General features: G+C 32.8%; 1 protein-coding gene across 5 annotated transcripts in view; it reads left to right on the top strand.

Annotated features, from left to right (window-relative positions):
- Positions 1–20,392, top strand: part of LOC122526150 (chondroitin sulfate proteoglycan 4) — a 70,272-nt gene that overhangs the window by 24,854 nt on the left and 25,026 nt on the right. For all 5 annotated transcript variants that reach the window (XM_043649365.1, XM_043649364.1, XM_043649367.1 and 2 more), the window contains 2 exons: positions 3,552–3,783; positions 13,484–13,700. In XM_043649365.1, the coding sequence (XP_043505300.1) occupies positions 3,552–3,783; positions 13,484–13,700 (449 nt within the window). The remainder of the gene's footprint in view (positions 1–3,551; positions 3,784–13,483; positions 13,701–20,392) is intronic.

The raw sequence follows: 20,392 nt of genomic DNA, 5'->3' as shown, positions 1-20,392 counted from the left end.
TTTTCCATACCTTCGCTTCCTATTTCTACCTCTCTCTCTCTATCTTTCTCTCTCTCTTTCTCCGTTTCTCTGTCACTCGTTCATTCTTCCCTTATATCTCATTTTTCGTACATTCGCTATTTGAATATTAACAAACAAAAGTTGTTATTCTTTCGTACACAATATCAACCACATATACGTCGTTTCATTTTATCTCATATAGATCAGTATTGTGACCGGGATAAAATCCTATTTGAAATTGAACTATTCTGAATATCAAACGATGATTCCAGTATAAAGCAATAACAGTCGATCGAAAATCAAGTCCTTTGATCAAAGTTATTTTTTTATTCTCTTTATATATACTCGCACATATACACACGCATTATTATCATTTATAACGATGAAGATCTCTTCTAGAAAATTTATTGAAAATCGATAACAGTAATAATATATCGTAATTTCATAAAAAAAAGGGTGTTATATAAATCAAAATGCTATGTGCCAGTTTCAGGAATAACGGGGACACCATATAAGTTTGTTCCCTAATACAATAAATAACTCGAGAACTTTGCATGCAGAGTTTTTTTTTTATCTTGTTTAGCTCATATGTAGTAGATGAAGAAATGTTTAGAAGTTAAGAGTAGATTTTGGAATAGTAAAGTTAGGTCGCGGAAGTTGAAGTGTATCTTTCGTGAGTTTCTGGAAAAAAAAAAGAAAATTAGAGAAATGATGAGGTTTGTTTTAGGGAGTTGATATGAAAGTTAGAGAAAGCAGAAATAAAGTATATAATATAATATATTATGTAATTATATGAAAGTTAAATTAATTATAATAATATGATTAGTATTCATGTTACTTACTTGCAATTAATAATATTACAATCTATGATCGCATCATTTCATTTCTGATATAAATTACTTCATTACATTATTCGACAAACGATACTTCCAGTATAAAAGAAATAATAGTAGATGAAAGAATCGAATCCTTTGATCAGAGTTCTTGTTTATTCGCGTAATTATTCATTATGATCATTCACGACAAATATAATTTTAAAGAGAGATTTTCTACAAAATAATACTATAATTGGATAAAAATGTGTATCCAAATAAAATGATTGACAGAAAATAACTGATAACTTTGTCTAGACGTTAGAGATACTTGAAAGATATATAACCTTGTTTATTCTCCTCTTTCGAGAGGGATGATATTATACTAACGTGAATTATACGAGTATTATTGAAAATTATATAGGGTAAGACGAAATTACAGGGAGCAAGAACGAATCACAGACGCCAAAGCGTCGACCCAAACATTCGTTCATCTTGTCCTATCGATGAGAATCAAATAACACGGAGATTTTGATAGAGGGTGAACGGGGAAAGGAGGAGGGGGAGGGAGTGGAGTCGAGAGGAGAGGATTCATTTTTCCTTTATGCGGATTAGTGTCATATTCACGGTCCACCGAAGAAGGCACACTTCGAGAAAGTGCACGATAAGTCTTGTCGTCGTTCCAGGACGCGACGCCATTGCTCCTTGATTAATGACCATTTCATATTTCCTACTGAGAAACCTCGTGGAAGCCACCAATGTGATTCATTCGGCAAACATCTCCGAGAAAATATTTATTACGATCATTACGATCTTTAAAGAATATATCATCTAATTCCTCTCATGAATAAAAGATTAATCCTCGTAAAAAGATTCACTGGCGAAAACTTTTCCTCGTATTATCCAAATTCTCTTCCTTTACCATAATTTTACCATTTTTTTTTTTTGCATTCTTTTTTCTTTTCCTCCTCCCCCTCCTCCTCCTCTTCTTCTTTTTCTATTTTCTCGAATGTTTTATTTAAATAAAAGAAAAAAAAAAAACAAAAAAGAAAGAGGCCTAAGCGTAATAGGTAGAAACGACGAGAAATTATCGTTATCCTGAGATTGTATGCGACACATATAAGTCTCTGAGATACATGATGTACTATGTGGATAATAATTTCTTGATATTTTCCTCGTTATATCGTCTTTCTAGCAAACACTCGTGTCAGTCATTATCTCTTTCTATCATCTTTATCCTCGCGTCACGTCTATACTTATATACATATATATTTACATGTTTTCTGTATCACGTTCGTTACCGTAGTTCGTATAAGTATCACTTCGGAAAATAAAGAAGAAAATAAAATGACGGGAAGATAGCAATCACATAATTTCTATCATTCAACGTGAACATTCGATTATATTACATGAAATAATGCGATCAAATTTTCAACAAATAGTAGTAGATTTAGGTTCTTCATTTTTATTTTATTTCATTAATTTAATTCTTTACAGAGAATAAAAAAAATACAAAAGTAGGACTTATCGTTAGTTCAAAGGATTTCATTCTTCTATCTTCTTCGCTTGATTAACAACTATATAATAATTAAATATGATATATAAATATAATAGGAATTAATTTGCCGTGTGTATGTACAATGGTATAAGAAAACAAAAGAAATAAGGGAGAGAAAGAGAAAATGCAGGATAGGGAGGAGGATGGAAAAATCACAAGAATACGCGAATAGTAGCAGCTCTCTTTCCTTTATTTTTCAAATACACTGTGAATTCGCTTATTCAAATACACAAATCGATTACTATACATCGCAATTTTCGTCCTATATTTTTTCTCCCCCGCGTTCTCTCCCTCTCTCTCTCTCTCTCTGCCTCTTTTTATTTTTCCTTTCGCTATTTTAACGCAGCCGAGCATCACAACGAAGCTCCCACTCGTTTCAGCTTACACGTGTGCACGTTAAAACAAAGAAACTTTAAAAGCATGATGTTTGCACGCACACAAAACAACCCCCTACTCCTACGCTTACTTCGATGAATTATTCAGTCATTATTCCAGCGAGATTTACTTCTCCCCCCACTCCCTTTGTTTGTTATTTTTCTTTTTCATATATTGTTTTTTTTTTATTTTACTATACTGCCACCCCCGAACGAAAGGGTAGGTATTATTATCGTACATCAAAAAACATTTTATTGATAGAACGACGTTATGCAAGTATAATCGATAGAGAGGAAAAAAATTGAACGAGTTAAATTAATATTAGAATAGTATTAAGAAAGTAAACGGTAGTAGAAGCACGAGTCTCTCTTTAATCGTCGTTAATTAACCTTAAGCGGGGGGAAAAGGAAAATCGATAAAGCGGAAAATTAAAATGGTAAGGAGGGCACCTCGATGAAAAGGAAAACAGAAGGCACGTAGTCTCGAGTTCACGATTCGTGAAGAATTTTTATCGTGGCATAATTTCGGTACTTGCGTGTTCCACTCTAGTGCTGTTGCTGCTCTTTCTAGACAGTAGTGGTTATGATAGTAATAGTAGTTGTAGCAGTAGTAGTAGTAGTAGTAGTAGTGGTTTCCTCGTTACGACTCTTCTTCCAAGTTTCACGAAGATACTCTTTACAGGGCTGGCTAACATTTTAACTCTCTTTCTCTCTCTCTCTTTCTCATACTTTCAGCGGTTATAACTTTTAAGCAAAAGTACGAGTCGAAACTCAGAGTTTTAACGTTTCTCTTTTACTTCTGCACAGGTTCATATAAATCTCGGTGCCGGTGAAAGCGAGATGGCCAGTGCTCGTGGATTGACGTTGAACGACCTGAGTTGGCACGAGGTCAACCTTACCAGGCGCGAGGCTAACATCACTCTACAAATCGACGTTATCCACACGACAAGATCTCTTTTACCAGGACGTTTTTTCGAGCTGAACATACACTATGGTGTCTTTATCGGTGGACAGGGGGACTTTAACGAACTATTTTTAGGTAAGACGTGATTCCAAGAAACCCTACGATGAAATTGTCTTACTACGTGACTTTCTTTCTACCTTTGGATTTGATAGTATTGTTTCTACTGGGATAAACTACGAAAAAATTCTCTTTTTCTAAGCATGTATTTCTATTCTTTTCTCTCTCTCTCTCTGTCTCTTTCTTCGTCTCTTTTTCTTCCTGTCTTCTATCTATTATTTTTTTGCTTCCCGAATGATGTATCATCCCTTCCCGAAAGGATATACATCAACTTATTTCCAGTTACAATCTATGCCGTTCGATTAACCACCGATCGGATCCACCCCGTTAATTCCAGGATAAACCGTTCGGTCATTTAAACCGAAAACCTTGCTGGATTATCAACTTTACTGCAAATTTTGAACGCAACAGATAATTAACTTTTAAAGTAATATTCGGATGTATTCGTAAATATTTAATGTTTTTTTTTTTTTTATTAATAACGTGCGAGAGAAAATAATAAATGAAACAATTGAAGCATTATATATGAAAATATCGAACACATTAATCTGCATTATATAATATTTGTTATATTACTTTCGGATAATTATATCTAATCCTATCGGTGTATCACCGATACAGTTTCAAATAGTTCAGATAAGATATCAAATTTATATTAAAATGTGAATTCCCATTATATTGCCAATAACGAAATAATAATAAATTGTTATGAATTGCAATGAAACTATTTCTAATTAATCATAAATGCAAAACGTTTGAAACATAATCCGTTTATGAAATTATTAAAATGTCAATAATCTTTGGTATTACATATTAAAATAAATAGGAAACAAAATGATAATAGTTGCATTGCGGAATCGTCCTGGGGTCAGATTTTGGCGAGGTGTATTCTGCGAAAGGATTAAATAACGAAGCGCCATGGGCAAGAGTTACGTAATCTCGCACGCGAACGAGACGCAATTCAAACATTTGCCTTTGTTTCTATTGCGGCGTTATACTGCGAGGTGGTATACCACAAGGATTTTCACCTCGCACGAGATCGCACGAGATCCATGTTCAAATTTCTCTTAATCGCGTTCATACTCTCTAAGACAATTTACATTTTATTTCTTCAATCTACCAGCGTTATTTTTATTCTTATTAAATTGTCATACAATCGCCCCGATCAACGGCCAATTATTATTATAAAGAATTTTTCAATGAAAATAATCTAAGAACAATATGTGCTATTCTTTTATATTTACATTAATATTTTTAAAATCATATATCATTGATGATAAATGTAATATTTTCCATATAACAATACCATATCATCGTGCTCATACATATATATTATCATTATTATTATTAATTATTATTATTTTTCTCATCGCGCCATCGCAACTTCGTTAATGAAGAAATATGTAGATAATTAGCATGCTTGCATTCACTCAAAAGTTAATTATTGGTTGCATTCCGATACATCGATGTTATCTCGCAATGAATTTAACATCATTTATACGCTACTACGATACTTTATAACTAGGTATTTTTTAAATATCTAATTAAACAACGTACTAACTAGTAGAAGAAAATACTATTATCATCTTCCTAATATCTAAAATATTGAGTTAGTAGATATACGATATTAATTAACTTAATATCTCCATCTAATTCTTTTTAAGATAAATTAAAGATTAATCTAATTTTCTGTGTAAATAAGCATAGAAATTCTATACATAATACTTCAAATGTATCAGTCATTTGATCTAAAACAGAAAGGGGAAACCAGGTCAAGTAGATAATGGGGTAGATTGATATAGTAATTACCTGAACACTGTGTATATGTATAATAGCTCAATCAGTGTGTTGGATGTTTTTAAAAAGATCATTTCTATCGAATGGCACCAAAATAAGAGTATTCGAGTGAATTTTATTTCAATGCAAACAATGAATCATTATTTGGGAATTTCTGTATATTTCGTTATTACACTTTTAATTAATAAAAAACAAATTTTGTCAATGTCGATTTTCCTCCGTGTATCTTCTTCTTGGTCTTAAAAGTAAAGCAATCAGTGTTACAATGTCTCGATAAATCGATCATGAATATGCAATATAATCGAATAGGTGCAATAACGCTATAAATAGGTACACGCGTATACACAATGGACACTCTTATCGAACAAACGGAACGAATAAAAATTCATGTAATTACAATAGCTTCGGTATTTTTGTTAGGTTCATAAAAAAATATACGAATGTAATTTTTCTTTGGAGATAATTTCGTGGTATACTGTGTCGATTACACTAGGGAGTCGTGTACTCCAACACGTTCAGGATCCTTTTGTATTTTCATAAAACCGTGTGAAAACGGCCGTCGAGGTCGCGAACTATAAATCGAGCGTAAAGCGAATCCTGCAACTCGAATTTATTATACGTATGTAAAATGTACATACATTCATAGATATGTACGGTAAGAAACAATAATAATGCTTGCTGAGATATAACTTACAATTTATTTTCTATAAAAAATGCGCATTCCTATTTTTATTTTAAGAATAATGTTTAATTGCAACACCATTTGGAAAAATATTTTAATATTCAATTTTAACGGAAGCTACAATATTAGAAATAATTAGAACGGTATAAATTATTATAAAAGATATTATTACATAGATTAAATCAATAATTTAAATATATATATATAAAAGTGTTGCTCATTTATAAAATAAATATTCTCTTGGGTATATTACTAACAGGAGTAACTAAATAAAATTTAGAACATAAGGTCTTAACTTGCTTAGGTAATTTCATTTTTATAAAAGAGCCACTTTTTCTACCCTCGCCACACTTTGCTTTTGCAATTTACATAAACGTTGGCTTATTACCATATGCAGCCATCAAATTTTTATATCAGTGTTTACATGCATTAACATGTATTTATATTTAATAACATTTAATAATTACAAAATGTTCTTTTTTATTCTTTTTCTGTTTTCTACATTTCTATATTAATTTGTGTCATGCACAATTCATTTATCGATCGATGCACTATTAAAATACTTTTAAAATCTCTTTTTATAATAAGACAGCCATTATAAAACGAATTACAAACTAAATATGTTTGATAAAAATAAAAAAGTAAAAGTACCATCTCGATCTCTCTCTCCAAGACAATTACATCTTCTTATCATACATACTAGCGATAAATTCAGCCTATCGCAAGATTGAACATTAATAGCCCGTTTCGTTCTTTCATGAATATCCGACGACCGTGATGCACCCAGACTCGAGAATAATAATCATTTTTACAAGGACGTATAAATGAGATGGGGGAATAGTTGGGTGGGGGGTTGGTGGTGCTGCGGGGGGTCACGATAGAAACAAAATTCAGTGGACCGTTATATTCGAGTTGACGCAAACCAAATTGAATACAATCAGCGCAAACAGCATTCTCGTGGCTCCTCACCCCTCTACCTCATCTCTCTCTTTCCCTCTCTTACTCTTACCTTTAGCAACCCCTTGGTACTCTCGAACAGGGAACTTCCCTCTTTCCGTTCTCGCGAACGAGAGTACGATGCCTAGCGACCAGCTCGAAATTCAATTTACATATTCATGACAATTCATTTGAACCCCATGCTACAACATGGCCTTCTTTCGGGGGTCTTATTAATTCCTGCCAGGGCCTTGCTAAATTCTCCGAGTGAGCAAAATAAAAAATAAAGACAAAAGGAAACCCTCTCTCTCTTTCCCTCCCTCTCTCTCTTTCTCTCGCTCTCTATTTTTTTCTTCTTGCTTCGAGAGAAATTCATTTTCGACCCGACTACACCCTCTCTGACTTTACTCCGAAACATGTAAATAAGCTCCGACGATTTTTTAATAACGCGCTCGACACACTTTCAACCCTCCTCGAAAACGACCAAAAGAAAACCCTAAATAAGATGGTAGGTTTATAGTCTGCGTTATGATTTTCACTCGCTTATGGTTAATGCCCCTCGTTTGAACAATTATTTTATATCACATATCTTTTATCTCTCTTATACGTTATTCATATTATTCATAAAGTAAATAATTAGTGCTCGGTTCGCGTGTGTGTTACATGAATTTTATTATAATTTCGTACGAAATTTATAATATCATTTGGGGAAAATTAAATAAATTACTTAATTATGTCACCTAATGGTTTTCAGATATGTATATACAATTTTAATCATCCGAGGTACCCTCTCTATATTTCTCATCAAAGGGAAATTCTGATGTTACGTAGAGTGTCGTCGCGAAATTCAGCAGGTGTTGCAAGAGAATAAAGCTTTAAATGATCGAGAACAGTTGGCAAATTTTGCACCTGTTCCCCTTCCGTGTTTGGTACCAAAATGCTACTGGTAACAGTCTATTGTTTCTCAGCCAATTATTGTATTCCAACTTCAATACTTTCTCTTTCTTATAATCTCAGTCTTTCCTATCAATTTTCACTTTGTTGCTCTCCTATAGTTTCATATTATTTAAAACATTAAAAACTATATTACATACTTCCTAATACTTTTATATCTCCCTGCTTTGGTAGAAAAAGAAGAGGAAGGGGAGACCTATCTGTCTAAAGAATATATGTTAAAATTAGTTTCAACTTGTAAAAGTGTCCTTAATTGCAATGATTTATCGTAACACATTCGCACTTCATAAATCTAATTAATTATAATGACACTCTATTTATTTTCACGTGAAGAAACATTCGGAAGATTAAGTACAATCAGTAATAGTACAGGTTCTACTCTCGGCGAGAACGTTTAAACGAAAAAGCAGTGAAAAGAATTGAACGTATTCTCTCTCTTTCTCTCTCTCTCTTTCTCTCTCGAGCCCCCTGCAGTCATTCGTTGTAACTCGAAAACGTTTCCCGATAATTTCTCGCGTAGGGCGTATTACACGATCGTGCATATTCCTGCGGTTTAAATGCTTTCGGGGGACACTCGAGAATCTATTTATGTACTCTGTGCGCTTTAACACTATGTAGTAGATATCTACGTTCACGGTGAGAAGGATATTTTAAAAGGACGTCCTTCTCTATCGTAAAATTCAGCTATTTTTTCTCTCGAGAGAAAGAAAACGCGAACGTTCAGCTCCGTTCTGGAAAAAAAATAATGTTAAAATATATATATATATATATGTATACATGCAAGTATATTATATGGATATTCATCGGCGATAGAAAAATTTTCCTGGAAATATTCTCAAATAAGTTGATTCTTTTTTACCGCATACGAATCTTCTGGCTCACGAAATTGGCCATATTTTTATTAAACGTTTTCTAAAGGGAAAAGACTCATATTATGATTATATACAAAAGTTATCGGTAAAATATGAGGAAAATTCTCTATTTTTTTTTTTTCTTTCTTACTTTTGGGTTCTTTTTTTTTAATCGGAATTTTCTTCAACCGGAAAAAATCATGCGATCAACGAGTTTTCTTTATTATTATTTTTTTTTTCCTTCTTTTTTTTTTTGTCCACATTTTTCATAAACACGAGATGCACTATAAAAAAAGAAAATTTCAACGTTTTACTAAAGAAATCGTCCAATAGAACTCGTACGTAAATGCACACGTGGATACGTAGATAAATACATTCACACATACATTATCAATATTATGTAGTAGCTTCGTGGGTCGTAGAAAATCGAAATGTTTGGCATAGATTTTACTTAACGGAAGCACCGTCAGATACGGGCAAATATTCGAGGCTTATGACGCAGATATATTTGATAAAAGAGAAATCGATAAAAATATGTGAGCATACCGAGCAGAAGGGGGTGGATATATATATATACACACACACACACACGCGCGAGAGGCCATCGTCGACTTCTTTTTCTTGAACGACTCACTATAGAAATTCCCTAGATGCACGAATATTCCTATACGCACATTTTGCGATAACTCGGGAAAAACGTAAAATGTTACAACCCCCTCCCCCAACCCACGATTGTATTAACGTTATAAGCGATCCTTCATGCGTTCCATTGAAAATTCCTTTCTAAAGTGAACATGTTCTTCATAGTCAATAAAGAGACCAACAAAGATAGTTAGAGAGAGAAAGAGAGAGATATATATATAATACTACGATATCTCGATACAATATCTTTCATAAAATGAACAAAATGAACAATTCGTCTTTTTATATTATAAGATACGAGATTGCGTTTATAAAACAATTTGTTGACGCGCTTGAAATAAATTCAATGACTGAAGTATTATTCAAGAAAAATACCAAATTGTTTCGTTTGACGTTTCCTTTTTTTTATTAACGATTAATTAAAACTAAAGTTTGTACGATAAAACGATTTTCAATTTCCCATAACATTGGTTAAAAAATCGGCTTTCGAATTTTTATAAAAATAATATTCGATTAATGTGGTAACAAGAAAATATCGATACACTTACTTTAAAATTGTTTCAGTTTATTTAATATTTGTGGAACTCGAAAAAGAAAATAAAATTTACTTCGCGCAAAATGAAATAAATAAAAAAAATATATATAAAAAAATAAGAACGCGGAATATAAATTATAAATTAATTTTACTGCAATATTATGTTTTCTGCCGAGACGATTTCGAATCGAAATGTGTAAGGTTTTTAATTAAATAATTCATTTATTCATATTAATTTGATCACATCTAAAGCCTTTATTTTTCATTTAAATTTAAATGAATATTTTAAGAAACCAATATTCGAATTTACGGAATTAGTTAAAAACAAAAATCAGCTTTAAAAGTTTTCTTTTTTTTTTTCTTTGATAATATTTGATAAATTCTGGACCAAAAAGAGGAATAAAAAGATATTGTAAGAGACACATTTGAGGATAGATAGAGAAAGAGATAAACAATAAAAAAAGATGCTGAGTCGAAGGAAAAGCTTTCGTATTATCGCGTTGGCATTTTATCGGAGAATATCTCGACGATTTTGTCAGGCTCATGTAAACGTCTCCCCTATCAGTAGATCGTATCGACTCGTATATATATATATATATGTATGCATATGTATGCGTGTGAGTATTTATGTACTTCGTATATATTATGAGGGCTTCGTCTTACAAGCATCGACATGTTGCAGCTTCAAATTAATCCTATCTAACATAACTCGACTATCATGTAGGACAATAAGCGAGCTATCGACATAAATATTAATGTCACACGATGTAAATTAACATTTATTTAGTAGAAATGCATTAATAATATTTGTATAATCAATTGTAATTGCAATCGTATAAACGAATCTTCTAAATTTTTTCGCTCATACCGTAATCATAATTATTGGCAGGTATATTGATTTTTTACTTACATTTTCATTTTAACGAACCTCTTGTATTTTTGTTAAAATTATAGAAAAATCAAAAAGAAAAAAAAACATCTATACCCAAATATTCGTTTGGAATGGTTCCCAATCGTTATACAGAGGAAAAAAATATTTTTGTAAAAAAGATAATTGAATCCGTTGAAAAGACGAGGAAAATCTCCTTGCTTTTTGCAAATGAAAACGAACGAACGAACGAACGAAGCAACGAACGAACGAACGAACGAAGCTTCAGCCGTTTTATGAAGGATCGAGTTAGTTCTTTGTATGGATATCGCGTGGCGATATTGCGCATGCATAAAGTGGAACTTAGTTAGCATTCGTTTATGTAAAACGCTCGTCCAATGGCCTCCGATACTTATCCGGCCAACGAAAAAGCTGAATTAGTTGGCTTCCCCTTTTCGATAAAATCACTTAAAACTTGGGCCGAAGTGGATAGGATGGATGAAAAAAAAAAAAGAAAAAAAGAAAAAAAGAAACATGGAAGAGGGAAGGAAAAGAAATGGAAAGAAAGAGAGGGAGAGAAAGATAGAAAGCAAATTAAAAATGTTAATTCCGTTGGAAGCCTGCCGATGAGAGGATTACCAAAGCGTAACAGAGTTCGGAAGGAAAAGAAATCTCTGTCACGACCTCGAGCGTTCTCTTTTGGAAATTTCAACGACGATAAGCCGATTGTAGAAGCCGGTCAATTTGAACTACAAATTGGGTCGTTCCTAGATCGACGTCGCACATTCTCGCGTAAAATGGTGAACGTCGAGGATAATTAGGGTGTCGGAAGAAAGAGGATCTCCGAGAGTGAGAGTGAGAGGGGGAGAATGAGAACAAGAGGACGGGAACAAGAGGAATGACAACTATTCGCAAGTTAGACTTCGCCAAAGTTTGACTTTGACTCTCATCGACGAAGGTAATTTAAATCGCTAGCTGGGATAGGATAGCTAACTTACTAGCTAACTCAAAAATCGTCAAATTCTTTAACTCGGTCTAGTAATACGATTCTAGCGTTTCCCTACGACCGAGAAATAGAGTGAGATCGTCGTAAGACGTTAAAGAAAATCCATTAACAGTAACAACGCGGAACAACGTAGCTCCTCGAACTTGGACGACTCGTAATTTCCTTTACGCTTATGCGCACCGATCTCTTCCCCCGACGAACTTAAACTTGCAAGACTTTCCGAACGAACTTTTCTCAAAAGTCGATGTGCCTCGCATCTCTTTCTCTCCCCATTTTAAAAACTTTTATTTATATTTCTTTTCTTTTTTAACTCTCGTATTATGTTCGGTTGGTCAATAGAAAATATCCAAATTTTTACTATTTTATGCATAAATATAATAGGAAAATAAGGCCAGCATAATACAATACCATGTTATACTCTTGGAAACCCGAATGCAACTGTGCTACTCTATATTCTTAGGTTAGCCAATAAATAATATCGCTATTTTTCATATTTTACGTCTAAACATAACTGTAGTATATTTTTTCCAAATATTGGCTCAACATAATGCATAGCTGTACTATACTTTTATAAATTCAGCTTTAGTAGACTATATTCTTGACTTGGCCTAGTATTAATGACACAGTTTTCACTATTTGCTATCTAAATATTACAATAGTTTTTTTCGATACAATGCAATACTATTTATGTTATTCAAACCCATGTGTAACATTACCGTACTCTTCAGTTTACCCATAAAAAATACCAGAATTTTCAGTAATAAACATTATCTCATTTATTTGGGCAGAAAATTATACGAATTTCAACATTACTTATTGGCCAATCAAATATTATCTCGTATAAATATTTGTTTATTTGAACGAATTTGTGGAATAATTGTAATAACAAAATTAGATCGATAGTCTATCTCTCTTAGTTTGAAACTTCATTTATGGTATTATACAATATTATATCATATATATGTACATAATTATTTTATTATAATTTGTAATATTACATAAAAGTGGGTCAAGAATTTTACTGTTCCTTTTCAAAGTCCATTTGTGTACACTTTTCACAACTTTTATACATTATATTATATTATATTATATATAACACCTAAATATTCTTTTACAATTTTTAATATATAAAACTGGGTCAAGAGACTTACTCTTTGTCTCTTTTAAAGTTCACATTAATGTACTTTTTGGAACTTTTACATTATATTATGTTACATATACATATATAGTGTCTACAAAATTTGTTGACAATTTGTGTAATTTAAAAAAATTAGGTTACAGGTTATTTTTTGCATCTGAAATAATTTTTTTTGGAACATTAATAATGATAAAAGAAGAGAAAAAAATAGTTACAAGATACGTCATCTTTTTATGCAAGAAGAAAAAAGAATTTGTTTTCTCCGAGATATTTAATATCAAAGTAACATTTTACTTTTCCGTTTCGTAGGACACACCGACTACCTACGTGGATGCATGGCTGACATAATCTACAACGGTGCAAGAGTAATAGAGTACGCGAGGTCTAGAAGGGGCCAATCCGATGCCACCGCAGTTACGTGGGGATGTTCACCGGAATTTGACGCCACATGGAGCACGGAAGTGAGCTTCGTCGAGGATGGTGCCTTTACGGCGATTCCACGAGCTATACCACGTTCCGGATCTAGGTAAGAACTGTTAAACACATTTTTAACGTGCTTAATAACGTCGTTTCGATATTTTTTCTTTTTATTTTTATAAAACTGATATATAAAATTAATACTCTAACCGCTTGTACAAAGTGGAACGTAACTCGAAGAACAAGTATATGAATATTTAAACAGTAATATACTAAGAAATCATTTCTAATTTTTATTTATGTATACATTTGAATATATAATTCATATGTAATCCAAGAAATAAGAAACTAGTCAGGATTATATGCAAATAAGTAGTTAGTTCACAAAGTTTCAAACAATTTAGCATATTAAACAACTCAACGAGAAGACGCATATTTCTTATTTCTTATTAAACGGTAAAATGCAAGAAACATCTCGGTTAAACATTTCTCGTCGCGTCGATTAAACATTAAATTTCACAAATATCTTTCAATTAGATCTCGACGGGTATTCGACACGTATTCAACGTGTCGAGCAAAAGGGAAAGACCAACATAATCTTAAAAGATCGAAAATCATTAGAAAATCAATCACTTGTCTAGACAGGAAAGAGATAGTCCAGAGTATACAATCAACGAATAGAAGGACGACAGCATCGAGTTTCCCTTTGACGCAAGAATCACGCCCTTTCAAAGTTAGAAGCTATCGCTTAACCTTCTCTCTTCAGATCTTTATGCTCTTTACCACTTGAACAGAACATTTAACCGCTTTTTTTCTCTTTTTTTTCCATTGAAGTACATCAACGTAGTAGTACCTACCTATCTACATAACCACCTACCAACCAACCTACCTACCTACCTACCTACCTACCCTCTTCGAAAGCATTAATTCGAGATTTCGTTTAGCGAGAAACGTAAAAAAGGGCGACCTAAAAAAGAACTTCGTCGTTAGCCTGTAAAAGATTCGCAAAAGAAGAGTGTCACCGGCTGAAGCAACTGCTTTTTTTCTAACGAGGTGCTATGCTATTTTTCTATCTCTTTTCTTTTCTTTTTTTTTCTTTTTTTTTCTTTCCCTAGATATATACATTTTTTTGTTCTCTTTATTTCTTTCTTATCTCGTTCGTAGTACTTGCCTTGAACATTTTCTCTGTAGGGTCATCTTTCATTAAATCTAGAGAGATCTACGCGCACGTAGGTATCGCAGTTGTATATATCTTTTTCCAAGTAAATAGGAGATTTCAGTATTACCATCGAGGAATGTTTCACGAATATTCTCTAGTTGCAGTTGTTCTCGAGTAAGTAGTACGTGGTCAATCATGTTAGCACGTGTAGATTATAATAAACAACGGAACCGGAGAGACATTGAAATTTCTCGTGCGATCGAACTAGTATAATAAGATAAAGATAGATAGATAGATAGAGAGAGATAGAGAGAGAGAGAGATAGAGCGCCAAATGAAAACGATACCTGAATGTAGAATTTCATGATTATGAAATAAACTCGATATTACCATAGAGAAGAAAATATTTATACGCGCGTTGATTTCAATAGTTGGTTTATGCTAAAATGTAAATTAAGCGGACATTTCGTTAAAGTTAGAATAGCTAGAAATCCGTTCTACTAACGAATATGTATACAAGTAGATGTGTGCGCCTGTAAGTATGTAGTTCTAATACGTATTCAGGTCAGAGGAACCCTTTCATATTACACTCCTGGTATCTTCACTTCGCATAGCTTTTAACGACGAAGCTTTCCGAGGCAAATGTCGTTAAACCGTCTCGGAAAGCTCGAAACAACTGCCACAATCGTGTTACGAACGTTGCAGGGTCCTCTGATACTCTTAAATGTTGTTTCGTATTTCCTAGATGAAGAACTCTTTCATTTTTAACAGATACTTTTTTGATCGACTCATGTATTCTTTGTTTGTATAATTAATTCTATTGAAAAATGTAATAATCGTGAAACGAACGAACCGACTTTTCTTATTCTCGATCCTTTTTTTCCTCTTTCTCTCTCTCTCTCTCTCCTTACACCGCCGAGCGAAATTATTCGATATTGGAATTGTAGAAGCGAAGAAGAACGTAACGTATGTACAAAGAGGAAGCACCAATCGTATCGTTTTAACTCGAGAAAGAGAAAGAGGGATGAACATTTTATGGAGTCGATATGAACACTTTTCTCCTCCTTTCCTAATGGATGGGCCAAAACGTTCCTTTCCGGAATAAATGTGAGAGTCATGGTAATCGTCCACCGAATTCTACCATTGGGATATATTTATTTGGCCCATTCGCGCGTTCTTCCTTCCGTATGTATAATCTAGTAGCAGAGAACAAAGAGATAAAAAGGAAGAAAAGAAAATAAAGAAATAGAGTCGAGCAATCCACCATCACCAAAAGCAACAGCAACGGTACCTACACCAACGCCATTATTGCTATCTCGACTGCTATTCAATGGGATTTGATGTATGTACGTGTAGAAGAGGATCCCTTAGAAAAGAAAAAAAAAAAAAGAAAAAAAAGAAACCAAGGAAAGAATAAAAAAATATTTAAAATAAAATAACAAGTCAGGAATAAAGTGAGTTTTATGGTGTTTCCGCTTATATGTAAATAGAAAGAATTTATTAGCATTGCGGACAAGCATAGACCACGATAATAATATGGCGACACTCTCGGCTTTTCTTTAAAAAGATAACTTATGAGCTGCAATATTTACGCGAAAGGAACACAATCTCGTTCATGCGCTAATGAAGAAACTTTAGAATTTACAACGAGCTATCTATCTCTCTTTTCGTATCTGCGGTTTGGCCTTTATTACGATCGTTTCGATAGAAACTAAAAGGTTTTGATAAAAAGGATAAAACGAAGAAAATATAACAACGTAACATAAGCCGGAAATTATTTTAAACAAAGAGAAGAAAAGATTACGAGGAGGATTGAGATTACTTGGCAAACATTTAACTCGATGAGATAAAAACGTAAAGAAGATTGGATCCAAGCAATTGTCTATATATATACCATATATATTTATATACGAAATTATAATATTTTTCATTATTAACAATATATAATCGATATAATACATTAGATTTCAATTAATATTATAATGAAATTTTAATGTTATTAATGCTTTGTAACTTTTAAGCAACACATTTGCAAATCAATATCTCTCAAATTATTGAATTTTATTGAATTTTATCATAATGAAATTAATATATATATAATTTTCCTTCTATGAAATACTATACATTAAAGTAATAATTAAATGTATAAAATGTTTAAATATGAAATTCCAAACTAATATTTGATGTATTATACGATTAGAGAAAGGTCGAAAGACTGGAAACGTTTTAGTCAAGTTTCCGGTTGAACTTAACGACTTCTCAGGGGATTATCAGCCATTTTGAATCAATTAGGAGAGACGAGGCGCCATTTCTCGCGGTTTTAGCACGGTAAAACGATACGATCGTTGCTAATTCGTAGTCGAATTATAGGGAAACGCATGTGGCATTAATGTAGCAACCGTTGAATTTCGCAATACCATACGTATACTATCTACTATGAAGCGTATGCGTCAACCATAATGGACGATCAGAGTAATTAATGCTTAGTGCAATTTTAAGCTGCTTACAACTAAAATACAATTGTTTATATGTCAAACTTACTTACAATTAGATCGCATTAAAACTATATATATATATATGACGGGTTTTTATTACAATAAAAAGAAAATTATTTCATTTAGATAAATATAAAAAGTATATAAGGAAACATAAAAAATATTATCCCTAACGTAATATTGTTTCAGACGAAAAACTTGAAAACATGTAACCAGATACAACTCTACATTTCGTTGTTCGCAACGTTATCAATTATTACTCTTTTTAACATTTATCGTATATAAAATCGTATTAATTTTAAAAGAAGCATTAATATTTCCTACTGCTATTCCAGAATCTCTTTTATTAAACGTATGTAACTTTAGTTTTGTATGCGACCGCGAAGGATTTTACGCGGAAACTTTTTCCTCTAATTTGTTCTTCTACTTCCGAAATCTGACGATATAATTAATCTTCTTAGCTCGAGGATTTAGTTTTTTGCATTGAAAAATAATTACGAGTTAAAATGCAACACGGGGGTTTATAAATTCTAAGAAATATGTGACTCGATATCAAAATAAAAAGCGCGAAATATCGGGAAACGGGTTTATTATACGTTATTCATACGTGAGTTTGTACAAGAGTTAACAGATTCGAAGTTAATCAACTGAATCGTTATAGAACACTAGTCACTAAAAGGGGATAAAATAAAACGCTTCAAATGCATAAGTCAACAATCGGCTATGTGTATTCATTTATTAACTGTTAACTAAAGTCGATGATCCTATCGAAAAAAGTAAAAAAAAGAGTATTTCAATTTTTCACAAATTATTTTCCGAAAAAATAAAGAAGATGCGAAAGTAAAATTCGATCGACGCGTTAATTGATATTCAAACAAAACGAATATACAATTTTATTGAAAAATATTTGTAATCGCTTTGAAATTACGTCAATTTTAAAGTCGAAAATATTTATTAATATTTTTCCTATAATTCGAATGATACAAAACTATATATTATTCTCTTACCTTTACAAAATTTGACATGAGAAGGAATAATGAAAAATGTCTATCATCCGAAACATTTCGTTAACAAAAGGAATGCTTTGGAAAAATAAGAAAAATTCTTAACCGAAGTAAAATAACTCGAGATTGAATCTATCTTCTTTTAGGCATCGATAACGTGGAAAGGAATATTTCTGTTTTTCCGTAAACGTTTCGTTCGAGCACCTACCAGCCAACAGAACCCCCTCCCCCTCCTCCCCGAATCTATTTTCTCCGAGGGTGGTATACATAGAAGAACGCGTTCGCGATTCGATTCCATCTCTTAGAAAATACGGAAACCTTGATTCCCTCGATTTGAACGAATTCTCCTTAGACTGTGAACGAAATCTAAACTCTCAGGTGTGCAAGAATACGGAGGAGAACTAAAAGGAGAATGAGAACGAGGACGAGGATAAGGACGAGGACAAGGACGACGACGAAGACGACGACGACGACGACGACAAGGCTTTTCGGAGGCAAAATATTTTCTCCTTGAGAATCGTTGCTCAACTTGGCGAATCGATTCGATTTATTAGAGGTCGCATTGACAGAATCCTTGTCACGGTTCACCTGCCCCATCTAGTCTTTTTCTACCTATTCTTATTCTTATTCTTATTCTTATTCTTATTGTTGTTGTTCTCGTTTCTTTTTTATCCCCTTCCTTGACACCACCGTACGTTCGTCGATTTCTCAGATTTCTTAAATCTCGGAGCGTGTCACGGATGCTTCGCATTTTCGCGCATTGCTCGACGCGTGCCACCTGCATCGACGCCCATGGGAGAGAATGCATAACAGCAGCCATTCCTTCTCGTCGTAGCTATGTCATTCCCTTTCTCTCTCTCTCTCTCTCTATTCCATTTACTTGCATATGCTTTTACTCTCTCCCCCAACTTCTAGCTTCTCTTATATTCTATCTATTCTATAGTACGAAACGTGGTATTTTACATTAATGAAAATTAATCCATTCATATAAATTGAAATTTCTTATTAATTATTAATAATACAATAATATTATACCAGGGGCCAGTTTTGATCGTATAAATATATTTATTCATTTATTTTCATTTTATCGTCACAACGATCCTACGTAATTATTTTCATTTATATAATAATCCTTTTTATAATGCTTATATATAGGAGAACGTAGTATGGTAGGAAAAATTGTGTCGTATCGCTTTAACGAGAAGTGGCCAATAAAATCCATAAGTCAAGCGAAAGTTGGAAACGTTTAAAGCGATTATTAGAAATATTTGAACTAATAAAGAGGGAATTTACGATGAAAGGATAAGAAACCGTGACTTCTAAGTAAATTAACAAACGCGAAGTCTTCATAGTCGAGCTAAAACACGTGATATCTTCTTCATTGCAACTCTTTACTCGGAGAGAGTCCGACTTTGTGAAGGAGTTTCAGAGCCAACAAGTTAACTATACTATAAGAAGTTTCACAAACTTCATAGCGATACGATCATATTCGGTGCCATAAATTTTGTTGTTACATTGCACGTGTCGAGTATCACTAGGAAGAAAGTTGCAGATTACGTAGTTACGTAAACGATCGAAGCTGCTTACGTTTCGTAGCTCCTTCTTCTCCTTGTAAAAGCCAAAAGGAACGACCACTAAACAAGCTTTTGAAGATGTAACTCTTCCACGAGAAGATATATCTATATATATATATGTATACAGTGACATCCGTGAGATCGTATCTAGTCACGAATATGAATACCAGTGATATATTTGTGCTCTTTCTTCAATTTATTTTACGAATGCATACCTACTTTTATTCTTTTTCCTTTTTTGCTACGTTCAATGTGTTTCTTTGTTAAATTTACTCGCTCTAGTTTTAATTATATTTCATAAATATTATACTTAGATTTTGCTCTTTTATATTATATCTTTGAAAATTTGTTAAGAAATAATAACAAATGTGTACCTTTTCAGTATTTCAAATTCCTTTTATAATAACATAATATTGTACCAGTGGGAATGAGAACAGAGAATATGCGTGGAATATAAAGTTTAAAAAAAGAAAAAAAAAAGAAAATAATAGAAAATTCTCATGCACCACTTATGCACCCTTACTCGCAAGTGGCAGCTGATCGGCAAAGGCAGTAAAGTACGAAATAAAT

Source organism: Polistes fuscatus, unplaced genomic scaffold (assembly GCF_010416935.1).
Source record: "Polistes fuscatus isolate 324 unplaced genomic scaffold, CU_Pfus_HIC Scaffold10, whole genome shotgun sequence".
In the NCBI taxonomy this organism is placed as follows: Eukaryota; Metazoa; Arthropoda; class Insecta; order Hymenoptera; family Vespidae; genus Polistes; species Polistes fuscatus.
Note: the sequence above shows the minus strand (reverse complement) of the source record. Positions and strands in the feature narration are given on the sequence as shown.